The sequence below is a fragment of the Acinonyx jubatus genome, chromosome A1 (assembly GCF_027475565.1).
Source record: "Acinonyx jubatus isolate Ajub_Pintada_27869175 chromosome A1, VMU_Ajub_asm_v1.0, whole genome shotgun sequence".
Lineage (NCBI taxonomy): Eukaryota > Metazoa > Chordata > Mammalia > Carnivora > Felidae > Acinonyx > Acinonyx jubatus.
In genome coordinates, this window is record NC_069380.1 from 50,911,344 (window position 1) to 50,929,452 (window position 18,109).

General features: G+C 39.4%; 1 protein-coding gene across 16 annotated transcripts in view; it reads left to right on the top strand.

Annotated features, from left to right (window-relative positions):
- SCEL (sciellin) overlaps positions 1–18,109 on the top strand; it is a 310,273-nt gene that overhangs the window by 229,120 nt on the left and 63,044 nt on the right. For all 16 annotated transcript variants that reach the window (XM_053216814.1, XM_053216816.1, XM_053216808.1 and 13 more), the window contains 2 exons: positions 405–485; positions 2,582–2,647. In XM_053216814.1, the coding sequence (XP_053072789.1) occupies positions 405–485; positions 2,582–2,647 (147 nt within the window). The remainder of the gene's footprint in view (positions 1–404; positions 486–2,581; positions 2,648–18,109) is intronic.

Genomic DNA, 18,109 nt, shown 5'->3' on the forward strand with positions numbered 1-18,109 from the left:
CCGAAGTCAGACACTTAACCGACTGAGCCACCCAGGTGCCCCAACAACCTAGTGCTTTTAATGCAAAAAATTGCAATATAATTCTGTTAGTCACAATATATACAATATTAAATATATATTATGAACCCAGAGCACATGAGAATTCGTTGGTCTGGATTTCAGACACACAATGTCATATAATGAATGACTTAATTCAGTTCCTTCAGTTCTAATTACTTAGATGAGGACCTGAGGATTCATAAAATGGGTACACTAAGGAAGAACTTGTTTTCTGTCCTTCCTTTGTCATTGAAACATTTTGTGGTGGTTAGAGAGTAGGTGGGAATATGAGTAGATTATAAGACCTTTCAAAGGTGGGACCGCATAAAAAAGTTTCAAGAATGTGGTTTGTTGTGATTACACAGGCAAACTGGAGGTTCGTTCAGTGGAAACACCACCAACCCCCCGGCTCCTGCCTCTGTTACAACTCCTGTAAAGAAAAAGAGGTATGATGGGCTTGTTGTATCTGCCTCCTGTCGATATTCTGGAGAGGGCTGTATTTTATTAATTTCTGAACCAAATCATCTACCAAGATCTGCAGGCAGCATTCAGAAGTTGCTCTCTCATCATTGTTACTTCCTCCCTTTTGAGGGATCCAATGACTACTGGATTCTGATGTCCTCAAACTTTGTTCCTTTTCCCCCTAATTTCCTTTTCAAAGATGCAGTCTTTTCTCCAGCTCCCTTGGGGTCTTGAATACCTAGGTAATATTTTCAATGACAGAGGTCACCAAAGGGTAAGCTACCTCAGGTAGCACTTTTAGTAGAGCCCTGTGACAGGGGATGCCTTACCCTGAAATAATGACTGTGGTGTGGACAAATGTTGCCATGCTCCTGCATTCAGCCTGCGTTGCTGCTGCCTCCTCTGCAGATTGCGTTGACCCTATTTCCAAGTAGAGTCAAAGGCCCTATCTCGAGACATCAATCTGTGTTTGTGTGTTTATTTCTTCCTTCTCTGAAATCCTCTGCCTGGCCTCCCACCTTCTGCTTGTGCTGACTTCGATTTATTTAGGTAGACCTGTGGTGGCAGAATATTCTTCATGAGACAGAGCGTGACGGTGGAAGCAATTTTTGCTTGCTGAAGAGAACACAGTGCTAGTGAATCATGATCCAATGAAAAACAAGTTCATGAACTTCAGTACTTCTAAAATGTTTTATTTTCTTTGCCTGCACCTAGGACCGTGCCTAGTGTAGGGTAGGTGTTCAATGTTTGTTGATAGACTGGATATTTGCCAAAAATGCTTCTGTAGCTGGAATTCTGGTTGTGTCTGCAGAGTCTCAGAAAATGTGATCACCTTTCTCTTGGACCCAAATTTCACATCTCCTACCCACTGCAAGAATCTTTCCTCTGGCAGGTTAGACATAATTCAGGATCATTGAAGCCAGCAATAAGACTCTTATTTTTGTGATATACATTTGACTAGCTCTTGTGAGTAGCATTGACTACTTACATTGAGCTGAAATATGCTTTGATTTATGCCCATTTTAAAAATCTTAGTTCAGGGGCGCCTGGGTGGCTCAGTCGGTTAAGCGTCCGACTTCAGCTCAGGTCATGATCTCACAGTTCATGGGTTTGAGCCCCACGTCGGGCTCTGTTCTGACAGCTCAGAGCCTGGAGCCCGTTTCAGATTCTGTGTCTCCTCTCTCTCTCTGCCCCTCCCCTGTTCATGCTCTGTCTCTGTCTCAAAAATAAAAAATAAACAGTAAAAAAAAAAATTAAAAAAAAAAGAATAAAAAACAAAACAAAACAAAACAAAAAATCTTAGTTCAGTCCTGTAGTGCCTCAGAGAATAGACCTGCTTCAGAAATTTAAAGCCATCTCTCCTTCTCTCCTTATCCCAGACTTTCCTTCTCTGGGCTTTCCTCTGATATGTCACTCTCCTCTGAATGTCTTTATTTTTGGTCCATATCTAAGTCTTTTTGACAGAGCCCTTAGCTATCTCTATCAGTTAAAATTACATCCTGGGAATGTGAAGACATCTTTCTAATTGGATATTCATGTGTTTATATTTATGCATATACACACATATATATTTATATATATATATGTATATATAATTGAGGTTAATATTACTGTGACATTCACATATGTTTTCATTATTCTTACTTTCAGAGTTTTTTATCATGTAGCTTTTTAAAAACCATATTTAGAGTAGATTGTTTTTTATTATAAAATATTTCAGATATGCAAAAAAATAAAGAGAAAAAGAAGTATGTTGATGATAAACACTGATGAACCCACTAGCTAGATTTAACAAATATTATTTTCCAGATTCTTTTCATGTTTCTCTTTAAGAAATGTCCACATATTCATGTCAGGAAAGCAGGGAAAGGAGCTTACTTGTGAGCAGAGAGCCTAGATTGTAGGCTAGTTACTTCCTATTGAGTTGATGAAATAGTTTTCATTTTATTTCCAAGGCTTATAGAAAAGACATCTCAATGCCTTTTAACTGTCAAATTATTTTCAGCCTTTCCTGGTAGACATGTGGGTGGGATCAGGTCTTTCAAGCACCATGTTTATCAATGATGTCGTTTCCTAACAGACAGTCCTGGTTTCCGCCACCTCCTCCTGGTTGCAGTGCCACTCCAAGCATGGGAGCAAGCAGAAGGTAAGGGAAAGGTGTCAGATGTAATTGCTGGGTAACTTGATGGAAGAATGTGTTGGAATTTGACAATGTATAATTGCAGAATCTTTGCAATAAATCGGAGGCTGTCTTGTGAACTCTGAGTGCTGAATAAGACGGTGCCCAGTGGGAGTGAGGTCAGGGTACCAGTGCGTCTGGTAGGAAGTCTGCAAGGAATATGTAGGTGTATTCGTTTGCTAAGGGCTGCTGTAACAAAGTCCTACAGACTGGGTGGCTTAACAAAAATGTTTGTCACAGTTCCAGAGGTTAGAAGTCCAAGACCGAGATTTCGGCAAGGTTGGTTCCCACTGAGCACTGAGAGGGAGAATCTATTCTACACTCTCTCCCAGTTTCTGGTGGTTTTCAGGCACCCTTTGGCATTTCTGAGTTGGTATAAGCATCATCCAGATCTCTCCCTCCATCTTTAGATGGTGTTCTCCCTGAGGGCATGTCTGTCCACATTTCCCCTTCTTAAGAGAATACCAGTCATATAACATACGTGGCCCTTTCTACTCCATTATGACCTCCTCCTAACCTAACTAATTACATCTGCGTTGTCCCTATTTCCAAATAAAGTTGCATCTGAGGCACTGTGGGTTAGGGCTTCAACATATGAATTTTGGGGGCACACAATTCAACCCATACAAGCAGCAGAGGAGAGAACGGAGTCCAGCACCAGGCTGCACTCCGCTATGGACTCCCGGTGCACCACTGCCTCCAGGCTGTGATGAACCAGTATGACTGGGTGAGGATATGACTAGCAAGTTCTTCGTAAACTTTAAGGGATAAAAGGGTTGTTTATACTTCAATGTTTTGTCGCTAGCAATAATTATAACTAAAATTATAGACCATGTGGAGGGCACCTTGTTCTACAAAATCCATGCTAGGAATGTCAACAATCATTTAACTTATTGGGTGATTATTGTGTGCCAGATATTGTTCTAGGATCTGGGGGTATATCAGTGCACAAAAATGGAGCCTACCATGACCTTCAAAGAAGCAGACACATGTGGAGAACTCCTACAGTCTATGCCATCTCTACCACACAAAGAAAAATAAGTCTCTGATTTGGTTTTGCTTTAGGGGATCCAAAATTGTTTTTTTATGTCATCAGCCCCTAGAATATCTCCACCAAACATTTCCGTGTTCCAATGTGTCTTCCATTTCCAATTCAACAATTGGAAACAAGAGTTTATTAAACAATGTGTTTGTTTAGTATTAGATTGCTTTATTTCCCAAAATTTTCATCTGCTGTGCAGAAAATATATTTGCATATATTTTATATTATTCATATATGCATAATTATTAAACATGTTGAACAATCACAACTTGGAATTACATCTACCTTATCTGTTAAAATATTTTCTTTTTAAGCCTCCTCATCTATAGGTGACTTCCAATTATATGAACTGCCAAGTATGGATTATGTTTCTAGTTTATAACCTTCTTTTCCCTCAGGCAGTTAGCTTTCTCTTTATGAGTGATACCTTTCATGGAGCTACCGAAGTGGGGGAAATATTAACTAGGAGTTTTGGTAGTTACTATTGTTTCCTGAGTATTTTAAGACCCATCCAATTTTGTATTAATAGATAATAACTGGTACTTAGAAATATTTATTATCTCCAAAAACTTATGTTCATCTTCTATGTATTATTCCAATATTAATGTAAATTATCATTACAATTAGAAACTGGTTATATAACTGTGTAAAAATACAGAAGGATTATTCATGAGTTACTATCTCATGCTTTCAATGCCCATTGAGCTTCTGGATCTCTGTTTGCATAGAACTGGTAGTGCTTGGCTATATGCCCTTACAATTTATGCATTGCTGGATGTAATTTACATGGAAGATAAAATGAGTCACAATGCTCCTATTTCTAGTTCCTGGATTAGGTCCATAGCACCAGAACTAAGGGAAAGAGAAGATTATTGGACTAGGTTGATCAATTTAGCTATCCATTCCTTTTTTTAGAGGCACAGATTATTAATATAATGGCTAAACTGAAAGATTTCTCTTTGAGGATCAGAGCTAATGTCATGCCAAGCTTTCAGGGGAAGGAGGGAATAATAACAATACAGCAATGCCTTTGATTTCTAAAATGCTTTTCTTTGGAAGAGCTCAGAGTAAGCTTCTGTTTCTCACCTTTAATGCCAGTGTATTCCTAGGGCTGAAAAAGAGCCTTTTTAGTGAAAGCTGAAAAATAGAAGCAATTATTAAATGATAAAAGAAGCAAAGGCTTAAAAAAGAAATCTTTGTCCCCAGAAGAACACAAAGAAAATGAAAATAGGTCAAAAATATAAAAATGGGGGACTATGGTTTTTAATACTAGCTAATAGCTCAGTGCTAACCTTATTTCCCTTATCCCTCACTTATATACTTGTCTCCTCCTCTCTTTTCCCTTTCTCATATCTTCTGTAACAGAATTACCCCTTAATACTAACACTCTTACTCTCTTTTCTGTTCATTTTGTGAACCTTCATTTTTCCCATCACCAAATCTTTCCCAGAGATTTCATTTTCTCTCACACACCCCTGTCTTTGCAGCACATTTGAAAAGACCGCCAGACTTCCCAGCCATTGTGGGAGTGAGTCCTTTTCTTCAACCTTTTCCCCCCTTGACCTCTCTGTGGCCATTGACACCATGGATCGTCCCCATTCCCCCAGTTGTTCCTTTCTTGACTTACAGAATATGGAAAAATCAAACTTATTTGTGTTTAGATTAAAAATTTGTGTTGGGATTGTATTTGGATTAAAATCTATTACAGGTTTGATGTAAGCTGCCTTAAGAAGGGTGTCAAGCTTTTTTGTCAGCAGAAGAACCCATGATATCACACCTTTATCTATATTTATATGTATACATCTATCTATAGCTAAGACTATATAAGATTGTGTTTATGTCTATATCTATTTCTGCATCTACACCTATAACTATAGCTGCATGTAATTCTATATCAATTAGCGTGAGACTGGTGAGTTCAATTAGAGATTAAATAAGAGAATTTAATTTTCTAAAATAACCATATATTATACCAAACAGAGAGAAAAAAAGCAATTTTTTCAAACAGGTATCATTTTATGTATGATATACATTAGTTTTATGGTGAGAGGTTAAGATCTGGGGATCAAACAGAATTTTGGAGTTAAGAGTTAAATATCTTTGAAAGCCTCTTGCCTTTAAAAAAAAATAAGATTAAAGAGAGAAGCTATAATCCATGATAATAAGACATAGCATGTAAATTTTGGAACTTAAGTCAAAACTTTTCTAGCTGGTTTCTAAGGCAGCTCCTTGGTCATTGGGATGAAAATATTCTCTGACCTCCTCTACCTTCTTTTGTCAGAAGGGAAACAACCAGCATAGCATTTTGAATGACCAAGCTACGTCAACAAGATTATTTCTTTTGAAATCTTCTTATCCAGTTCCCCCAGAACTTATAATTTCTTTTCATTTTAATTAAGACTGAATCAAGATTTTAGCTTTTATAATTGCTCTTCCCTGTTACTGTCATCTGTCTCTCCTCCTACCTCTGTGATCAAATCCCTGCTTCACTGGTTTCCTTCTCTTTCCATGTTCAAACCCCTTTCATCTTAAAATATAAACTTCTTAAAAATTAATAGCCTAATTATACAAATTCATTTGACAGGCACCTGATCTCTTTATCACAACCAAAATTTTCAGAAAAATTGATGATACTTGCCATCTTTATTTTCTGGTTCTCATCATCATTAGTTCACAGAAACAGCTCTCCTCAAGGTCACTAATGACCTTCTGATAAATTCTTGCTGACATATCAGCCTCTGTGACTACTTGACCTTTCAAAAGGCATCACTGGCTGTTTTTGCCTTTAAGATATTTCTCTTCTATCTTTTGAGAAACTTCTCCTCCCCCCCCATCCCCCATCCCAAATATACTCCTGGCTTTCATTTCTTTAACCATTCTTTCTCAGTCTCCTTTACTATCTCATCCTTTACCAATCCTTAATTGTTGATGCTCCTAAAACCTCAAAGTACTCCTTTCCTCTCATTCTGTATTTTCCCCCTCCACAGGTCACCCATGCCCAAAGCTTCAATGGCCATGTGTGTGCTCTTAACTCCTTCATTTATATCCACTCCACACCTCTTCTCTGAGTTACTTTAGATAGCCAACTGCCTGCTCAACACCTTCATTTAAATTTTTCAAAAGCATTGCAAACCTAACATGTTTAAAAGGAAATTCATAATTTTTCACACTAACCTGGTGCTCTATCTTAATTAAAACATTATCCTTCAGCCTGTTGACACTCTTGAAAACTTGAACTTATTGTTCACATTTTTCTTTGCTTAATCATCAATATCCAATCCATCTAGTAAATCTTACCAATTTAGCTCCAGAATGACTCTTGCATCCATATACCTCCTTCATTTCTTTCATCATATCTCCTTTGGACTCCAGTAGTAGCTGCCTGGATATTCTCCCTTCATCCACCCTGATACCCACTGCCCTGATCTCTTCTCCACACAGCTGCCCAAGTGATATTTATAAAAGGTAATTGAAACATGTCACCCTCCTAAAGAAAAATATGACTTATCATTGTTCTTAAAATAAAGACTCCCATCCTTAACACTGACCGCCTGCTATTCCCTGGCTTCCATCCCTCATAACTCTACTTTGCTCTCTGTTCTAGTCAGGTAATTGGTTTTAAATGCACCATACCTTCTATAGACCCTTAGCGTATAAGGTCATGTCTGCTTAGAATCCTATCTTCTCCGCCAGTTGGGGCCCTTATGTTCCTGTGGCCATATTTTCATTTAGTTTCTCTTCAGAATATCACTTCTGACTCATGTCTGTTCTGTTCTGTCTGCTTCACACTAACTCAGGTATAGGAGACGGCAGCTTCCCGCCTTGATTTGTCCCAATACCACTTGTATAAGATTTTAATAAAAATGAACTGCTAACAGTCCATTGTAGAAGCCCAGACCAAACTAGGTCAAATGTGATTTTACAAATTCCTGTTCTTTAGTTCTTTGACCACACCTGTTATTGGTTATTTCTTCTTGGCTGACATTTCTCTACTTTTGCTCAGTAGCCTCTCATGCCTTCTTTCTTCCATCTCTCTTTTTCTCTCCCCCACCCCCACATTCTCCTCTCCCCTCTTACTTCCACTCCTCAGTTTTATATTCATTATTTTTGTGGGTGGTCTAGTTCTCTCTTTGCTGTGCCAGGCTCTCCTCAGAGAATCTCATCCCCACCACCAAACATAATGATATAGTTACTCTTTGAGAGACACTTTATCCTACCTTTTATAACATAAAATTATTTTGTGTCACAATAATATAAACATTCAGTCATCCACACTTAAATCATCAAAACTGTCACTGGCCTATCTCCTGTATTTCTCTTATTCAATAGTCATCATAGTGAGTTTGAGGGATCTGGATGCTGATCAAGAAAAAAAAATATGACCACTGGGGGGCAGTTGCACACTCTGAGCCTTATTTGGATGGTGCTTTGATGGGTTTGCCTGGGGAGCCAGTCACTCTGGGCATAAAACTTTCCAAAACAACTGCACAGGAGCTGCCATCAGAAGGGAAGGAGGGCAAGGGAACTCTGAAAGAAAAGGAAATTCACAGAGGGGGCTTTCCTGTCCAGGTGATGCCCTCAGCAGCATGGCCGCAGGGGTTTGGGGTCCTTTATGGCTCTCAAAGTTGGATAATATGGATGCACAAATAATCACAACACAAGATCAGCTATGGTATCATAAGAAAAGCATCAACATTCTCTGGGAGCTCTGATGTGGTGGGGAAAGCTTCTAGAAGGGGGTTCAGGGAAAAGGTCCTGAAAGAGATGTGGCATTTGGGGGAAAGAGAGGAATTACATAATACTAAGATTTCAAGCCCAGGGTGATTTTAAGTGTAGTGATGCCACCGATCAGTACAGGAAGAAACAGGAGCAGAATGGGATACACAATTGGTCTTAAGAGGCTGTCATTGATTTGAGCAGGTATAGTCTGGGATACCGAAAGGATATATTTGTGGAGGTAATTACCGAACAGTGAAAAATGAGGTTGGTGCTCAGGTAAGAGGTTGGTGCCAGAGATCCAGGTTTGGGAATGATCCCAGAGATTTTAAATATGGTATCTTCAAAGTGAAGTTACCTATGGAGAAAATACTAAATTTGAAGACAATGAAAGTGGAACCTTGATGTGTGTCTACACATAAGGGGTTGAGGGAGGAACCAGAAAATGAGACCGTAACTAGTGCAATTACATGGTAAAGATGAAGTGTAATACGAGGTTGGTTGTGGCGAGGCAGAGTGAATGGATACATTCTACATCCAAAATCAATCATCCTTCAAAGTCTGGTATGAATCTTACTTCCACCACATACCCTTCTCAGCCCACGAGATTGTTTTTGTCATCTGAATTCAGAAAGCTTATTGTCTGCAATTCTCACTTGGTAATTAATTGTGCATTACCTTAGAACATTACTTATTTTCATGGTGTACTTAGCTAGATGGCATCGTCTTATAATTTTTTGAGTCATCCATATGACTTCATCCATAGTAACTTATCAATAAGTACATATTGATAAATGTTTTGTAATGTTTCTCAGTAACTACAAAATAGGGGATTCCCTCAACCCATTATCATATTTATCTTTTTGTTGTTAGGCTTATTCTATATGCTTAAATTATGAGGACTGTATATATGTGTGTGTGTTTATATATATAATATATAGCTTATATTAATTATATATATAGTGTGTGTATATGTATATGTATATATATAGTGTGTATATATAGTGTGTGTGTGTGTATATATATATATATATATATATATATATATATATATATATAAAATAGACATATATAATCTCCCCTCATTTCCCCTGTCTGTATCTGTGTCTCTGTGTCTGTGTCTGTCTCTCTGTCTTTCCAAAACAATTGTTGATCTCTGACTAAATGCTAGGAGCTCACTTTGCTAAAAGCCAGGAATGCAGAGATGTGTAAGACCTAGTCCCAATTTCAAGAAAGACAAAGTGTATAAGGGAGTCAGTTTGAGCCAGGAGTACTAAACATGAAGACTGGCCCTAGTTAAGAGTGAGTCCTTGAGGGTATGATAAACACAGAAGTTGCAATAGCCACAAAATATGTGGACCAAGGAGAGGGAGACAGTAGAGAATGTGTTCGAGGTATAGTAGGATTAAAAGAGATGCTTAAGGTAAACCTTAAAGAGTAAGCAAGAGAAAGCTAGGTGCAGAGATGCGGTAGGGGTGGAACCATTCCAAGAAGAAAGGAGAGGAGGGGCAAATGTTCTAATACCAGAGAGCATGGTGTGTGTGTCCGTGTGTGTATGTTTGTGTGTGTGTGTGTGTGTGTGTGTGTGTGTGTGTGTATAGAACTATGGGACTTCTATCCAAGAAGCATTCTCTGCATTCTTCTTTATCAGTTATGTTTAGTCATAGCAGGAAATCTAGTAATTACAAATTCAATGTCATTTTGAAAAATGTCTAGATAACCATTTATAGATATACATTTATAATTTGTGATAAGCTTAGGTACCTTTTCAGAATATCATGCTTCTTTTTTGTGTTAATGCTTTGCTATTGTGTAATTTGAGCTCTGGCTGTGCTTGAGATTGTGATATATATCATAGAAAGTACAAATGTCATCGCTGTGGATAATTATTAGGTAAGAGCCAGTGAAGTCTGCCTTTCCCACTTTCTGCTTTTTGAATATGAATCAGAAAGCAATTTGTTAGCAATTGCTAGTGTATGCTTTCAGTTTTCAAGTTGTTAAACTTTTCCTCATTTTTGAGTCCTTCACAAGATTGATAAGATAACCTTTGCCGGCCTTGAGCCAGGGCATGGACAATAGACTCCATTCATGGGAGATATTCAGTCACATCCTGGTGAAATATGGACACAGCATTTCTAGGAAGTTGATGTTGAAGTTACTTCCAATTTCAGAACCAACTGTTCAATGTTTGTATTCTGTTTATGATATATTCAAGTGTTCCTATGTTTTTATGTGACTTAGAGAGCCTGTGGTTAAATGGCATGTGGAGCTCATTTAAGAAACTTAGTGAAGCTGAATTAAGGTAGTTTCTGAACAGACAATAAGAATGTTTATGATGTTACCCATTATGGTGATTCAGGACCACTGATGAAGCCAATTCCACCACCACCACCACTACCAAAACACCAATCTGGTTTTTTCTGGAATTGTTTCAGAACACAGAGAAGAAAATACATAGCTTCCAATAAAATTAAAATAGTGGAAACACACCTAAGAAATTTCCCTAGGAAATTACCACATAGTTAAATGCTTGCTATGTACTTTTATATTTTCTCATCTGTATTTGTTCAACCTCTTCTTCAGTGGTTTTTATTGTCAGTGAGTTGATTGTTAGAGTTGAAGGAGGAAAGAAAATCCTGATTGAGATGTGAGTTGCCATGGCAACTACAGTTATATTTTTCTGTGTGTAACTATAAATGGTAAAATGTAACCCTTCTAATTATACTGCTACATTTTTAACTCTATTGGTACCAGACCCTCTGCAAAGTTTGTTGTCATGGTAAATTAAATCTATATGTTTCATTTGTATCCCAACAAAAGTCTTTATTTTAATTAGAATCTGTTTTGCAAAAATTAAGATTCTAAAACTCTTAGTAAAATATCAAACTACAGTGATTTTAAAATCTAATCTGAATGCCTACAAATAGCCCTTCTGGACATTCAAAATAATTAAAATGTTAACCTGAATCAAGGTTTATTATTTTTGAAGTGTGTCATTTGAATAGAATGAAAAGAAAGCAAATTAAAAATGTGCCAGTGGAGGGCTTAAGCTTTATTTAGCAGAAAGTTGCTTTTTCCTCAGTCCTATGAAGTCAACATAGACAGGCTCTGCTCTCCTAATGCTAGTTTTAAGTAACTCATGCATTCAAACAACAACCATCAAAGACATCCCTGCTCCCCACCCCCCAACCAGATTCACCACCCCTGCTCCCTTGGAGCCCCTGTTTCCTCTATTGCTGCCCCAGGTTGCTCCTTGAACTATGATGAAGCGGCAAACCCTCAGACTCAGAAGCAGGAGCAAGGAAAAAGCTGTGAGAATCAGGGTACTGAGGGGCAAGGGCCCTGCCGAAACCATCACCCTCCAGGTTACAGCTCCCTCTGTCCCAGCCATAAAAACAGTTTGATTTTTTTAAAAAAGTGATTTCACCCTGTAGTAGTATTGTCTGAAGGTCTATCAAATAGAGATTGTAAATTTCACCTCTAAAAGCATGAAAATTCTGAGAGATTAAAGGGGCTGTCTGTGGTGATTCAAATCTTAGTGTCAATTACATAAATCATGTTTTTTTCCTGGTAAAACTGAGCAGAATTGGGACAGGCTGAGGGATGGTGGCTTGAATTTCATGAATAGGGGATGGCTTTAGAGGAAGAAGACTGGGAGGGAGAGAGTCCTAGGTGTGGTATAGTGTAAGTGACAGGAGCATACTGTGACATAGACTAGGCTTCCAAGAACGTAGGAGGAGGGTAGTGGGAAAAGTGGGTGAGGGGTGTGTGCGAGGGCCCACATTTTACTTAAGAGTGTCTGCACACTTGGGGGCACTGCTTTGTCCTCTGATCTTTCTTCTTCCTCTGTCAGAAATAGACAGAATATTAGATACATGGAATCACAGTATGTGTAGCCTTTTGAATATGGCTCTTTCACTTAGCACAATGGATGTGGGGTTCATCCATGCTGTTCCGTGTATCAGTAGCTTATTCCTTTTCATTGCTGAGTAGTATTCCATTATTTGGAGCTATACAGTTCATTTATCCATTCAACTGGTGAAGGAAATTCGGGTTGTTTTCATAGGCTCTAAGAGTTCACATATGGGTTTTTGTGTGTACCTATTTCTTGGTGTGTGGGATTGCTAGGTCATATGGTAAGCATTTGTGTAACTTTATAAGAAACTTCTGAGCAGTTTTTAAAGTGACAATTCTATTTTGCACCCCACCAGCAATACACGAGAGTTCAAGTTGTTTCACTTCCTTAACATTACTTAGTACTGTCAGCTTTTAAAAGAATTATTTTAGCCATTCTGATATGTGTGGAGTGCATCTCATCCTGGCTGTACTTTTCATTTCCCTAAAGACTAGTGATGTCAAGAATCTTCTCATTTGTTTATTTGTCATCTGTACATCTTCTCTGGTTAAATATCTGTTCAAATTGTTGGCCTATTTTTTCAATGGGTGGTTTGTTTCCTTACTGTATATTTGCGAGTTTTAAAAACTATGTACTGCTTACAAGTCCTAAGTCAGATATGTGACTTGCATGTATTTTTCTCCCAATGTGGCTTGGGAGAAGAATCCTTCTCTTAACAATGTATTTTTGCAGAGCAAAAGTTTTTATTTAATGAAGTCCGGTTTATCAAGTTATTGTTATTTTTTTAGTAAACTGTGCTGTTGGTGTCATATCTGAGAGCCCTCTGCCTAACCCACAGCCACAAAGATTTTTCTTCCAAGAGTTTTATACTTGTATGTTTTATATACAGGTCTATGATTCATTTTTTGAGAGACAGTGAGAGTGAGAGCGAGAGAGCGAGGGAGTGAGAGAGCGAGAGAGCATGCACGAGAGAGAGCATGCACAAGCAGGGGAAGGACAGAAGGAGAGGGAGAGAGAGAATCTTAAGCAAGCCCCATGCTCAGCGCAGAGCCCGACATGGGGCTTGATCTCAGCACTGTGAGATCATGATCTGAGCAAAAATCAAGAGTCAGATGTTAAACTGACTGAACCACTCAGGGGGCCCCTGGAGTAGACTCTTTTTCAATGCTAAAAAATTTTAGAACTTCACCTGATAGTAATTGGACTGTTCTTATTATGTCTTTGAGAAAATATCTAGGGACCAAAAGTTGCTATGAATTTAACAATACTTAAAATTTCTGTCTCTTTGTGTCTATTGGCTAGCTAAAGTTTACATATTTTCTTATAGAGCTAATTAAATTATGTTAATTTAAATTGTATTAACCACAACCACATCTACATACATTTGGAAAGTGCAGTATATCAATGTGCAAGGTGCTTAGTCTATAGCAAGTACTTGGGGCTCGGTGGAATTAAGGATGCCTTGTAATAACTCTGCCTTCCCACAGTCATGTAGTGGTTTGCCAGCCACAGATCTGGACAGATCTTCTCCTTTTGTAGATAAAGAAGCAGAGGTTCAGAGAATCAGCCCTCTTTCTAGGGTCCAACTGAGTTAGTGGCAAAGCTAGTCTAAAACGTAGGTCTCTGGAATTTTGAGGAAGGTGCATGCTCTATTGCTGTGTTATGGTTTCTTGAAATGGCCCCTGGCCACTAGGAAGTGAGACTTCATTATAGTAATCATTCTTTTGAACATGTGCCTCACATTCTATAAGCTCTTTGAGATCAGGGACCACATCTTTTTTAGCTTTTGAATGCCCAGTTTTGCTCATATGTTGCTATGTGTCCTAATATTAAAACTGGGGCATTTGTGGAATAAATGCTGGTTGAGCTAATGACTCCTTCCTTGGGCAAGAAAGTAATGCATGATAACATATTGTTATTAGATTTTCACTGGGAATACTGGTGTATTGGTATTGGTCTGATCCAGTATGATCTAGAGAATAACACATGAGATTCAACATCAGAAAAACTAAGCTGAAACCCTGGCTGGCTGAACTACTTACTAGCACTGTGACGTAGGGCAGATTACTTAACCTTTGGGACTCATCGAAAAACAAAACAAAACAAAACAAAAAACAAAACATACTCCATGAGATAGATGTATGAATGGAATAAAATAATGCTTGTGAGAGCTTGACCAAGTTAGTATGGTACTGAAACTCAAAAACTAGAAGTTCCATCTCCTTTGTCACTTTGTGGGAATAAAAATTCAGTGTGTGAAAAACAAAGCCTAAGCATGATGGAAGTTGAAAACAAAACTCACAGTTAAATGTTAGAGTCGATTATTCTTGTTTCAATCTAGGCATGTGCTGTAGTAATGAAATGCTTTTCACAAGAGTGTGCAGACAGAAGTCCCAGAGCCAGGCATGTTTTGCAAAAAAGCCATGATGAAGATAAGTGATTTTTGTAGCAGCACAAGAAAAAGAAGTAATATAAACTGCTTCATGATGTCATTTCTATTAGCTCTGGCCTTCGGGCTCATCTGCAAGTTTTCCCATTTCTTATGAAAGCTGTCTTTTTTATTCACAGAAGTTATTCCTTACAATTATAGTCACTCATGTGGTGGCACGGATCCTGCAAAGGTCTTGTCGGCTTGAAGGAAAGACAGGGGGTAGAGCCAGGGGTCAACTTATCCAAGCTTAAATATTGCATCTCACAGTGGTATTCAAAGAGGATCGTTCCACATGCATGTCTCTTGTTTCCTTCTCTTCAAAACATTCTGGGCCACAGCTTCCTGCCTCGCTCTTGCATTTTAATCCCCTGGCTTGGCATTACATCAAGCTCCTGGCATGGCATGAATGACTTCTCTCATTGCCCCTAAGGGCTTGGGTTCTGTCATCTGTGGCTGTCATTGCGGAGATGCAAATGAAAGCTTCTTTGAGGTGAATTGAAGTCAATGTGGCATAGCCTAGCCCCAGCCCAGCAGTGCTCTAAATGCAGCACCTTCCGAAAGCAATATTCGCCTCTGTTTTTCTTGGCCTTCACAATTGCACACCCACCTTTTCTTTCCAGGGTAGTCCCCAAAGCATATCTATACCGTGTACTACTTCCGTATCCATACCTGCTTCCCAGATATACCCAGTCAATATCACCTGCCTCTTTGAGGGCTTAGCCATTCTAACATGGAGGAACTTTAGCTTTTCATCAGTGTGATTCTGGCATAGGCAAACTTTGGCACCATTCTATTTCTCCTTTTTGTAATCCTCCTTTTCATCTTTTTATCTCTCTCCTGCCTGTTCTCAGACATCCAGTGTCCTGTGCAGACTTACTATTTCCCAGGACTGACCACCTTCTTACCCCTTTCATCTACCCCTGGAAGAAAAGCATATAATCAGTGAATCCACCCAGGTACACTAAAGACACGTTATCACTTGTGATATCCCATTATCCCCAACACAGGGATGTTTTTTGAAAAGAGAAGGTTATGGCATTTCATATAAAATAATATCTAATTATAAAATCTAACACTAAACCAGAATGGGGAGACTATTTTTTTTAGGTAAATTGTTTTTCAGGTTTTAAAACCTAAACAGGTTTTAAACGTTTCAAGCTGCCCTTCAGTTCTCATTTCCTTCCTCAACAAATAGAAATGCATCCAATCATTCCCTCTTTCAACACATCTGTTGGGCACCTAAATCATACACAATCCTAGTATTTGGGATATAACTATACTTCTAAGAACTTTCAGCCCAGTATGGAGACAGAAAATTATGTGTAATCCAGAACAGTGTGGTATGGGCCTAAAGAGGGTATGCTGTGGGGAGACATAGAGATGTATCCAGCACAGGTTTGGGTGCCACAAGGGACAGTAATGACTAAGCCAAGTCTGAAGCTACAGGAAGAAGTATCCAGGGGAGAGGGAGAAGCAGGTAGTCCAGAGAACAGAGGGAATATGGTGATGGGGTGGTTAGGAGTGTAAGGGTTAGGAGTGCAACACCTACAGTGTTGGGTTTATGTGGGGTAACAAAAGCCACAGCACTAGGTGTACAGTGAGCACTTACAGTGAGCTAGGCAGTGCTCGAATTCTTTGCAGGCCCTTCTGGGTTCAATGCCACCATCAACACAAGGAGCAGGAGACTGACCATACTCTGTGCACTGCCCATCACCCAGGCAATCACTATCACATCACACTCTGCTGAGAAAGATTTAGGACTGATTGCATCACCTCCTCCAACTCTATGGCCACAGATCCCCATGAGAAGCTCGGTCTGATCATTTCTTGTCACCTTGAGTAGCCCTACAGAGCTCTGTCCATCACTGACCCTGACCCAAACTAGCAGCATCCTAAGCACTCAAACCTTCCACAGTACCTCCCTGGATGTGTCATCTATTACCATCAAAACTGGCTGCTCTGCAGTCTTGTCTTTGAATAGCACTCATCTGTTTGTTGAGCTCTTCCAGAAGACTCTGCTTCCATGGGGTCTAGAAGAAGAGGAGAGGTCCTGTTTGCTCTTCATTGCTACTTCCTATCAATGTTAGCTTTCTCCTCCCTAAAGATCCCCTATCTTCCTTGAAATTATGGCATCATGAGCTTCTCTTCATCATTGCAGTCAATTGAAGGTCTCAGAGTCACTCACCACCTCTCTTTCAAGATTCTGGCACCAGGCTCATGGTCTCTGTCACACCTGCCTCCTGCCATAATGCTTGGTGATTTTCAAACCCATGTGGAGGATCCTTCCCCCAACTGGCCTCTCACTTTCTTGATCTCTTCTCCAATATTCTTGTCCTTTGCCCTACCTCAGCTATCCATACATCTTGCCTTTGTAAGTAACCATAAGCATTTCAAAGTTTTTCCATTCTGCTTCTACTTTCTCTCTACTCCATTCAGCCCACTCTCTCCAGTCCTCTGATTCTAGAAATTTCTCACCCTCAGCCCCACCAATCACCAATCCACTGATTCTTCACATTGCCTCTACCCTCATATCCTCTGTTCCCTCCATGTCCATCTCAGATCCCACAGTCCTTCCTTATAATCACTTCCTCATACCCCCCTTCCCTTCCTTTGCCCTCATTCTCTTTGTTGCACTCACTTGGCTGAATTATAAGCTTAGTTAAATCCACCTCTCTGTTTCACCTGTTTCTGCCCCCTAAGCAGCTGAATATGGCAAAAGAAAACAATGGCAGCTAGTTTTATTTTAATTCAATGGCCACGAACCTCCATTGAGCTACTGGTGCTGCCCAGGGATCCCTAGGATATCATGGGGGAGGGTTTATGGAGCCAAACTTCCTGGTTCAGATTCCTCCCTCTGCCACTTACCAGCTGTATCATCAGGGATATTTATCTTCACTTTCTGAGCCTCAGTCTTCTCATGTATAAGGTAGAAAGAAGAATGATACTTATCTCTGGGATCACAGTGAGGATTAAATGAGAGAGCTCTCTGTGTTTCCATCTGTGACCAACCAATCATCTCACTTGTGTCTCAGGTACCCTTACTTCTCAAGTCTCATTGTTTTCTGCTCACTCTGCTGCACCATCAAATTTCACTGATTCACTGGGTAATTCTCATCGCGATGTATGCAAACTCTAGTAACCTTCCTTGACCTATCAACCTTCAGGAAGCCACCCATTTCTCTGCAAAACACCTCTATCTCCTATTTTCTCTTAAATATACTCCTATAAAGTTGTTTTTCACTACTGCTCCATCAAAACTGCTCTCATCAGCGTTACCAGTGAGCACAATCTTGCCAAAACCATGGAAACTTCCCCATCCTTGTTTTATTTGATCTGTCCATTGCATTTGGTATGGCCAGTTCCTCCCTGCTTGAGACTTCCCTC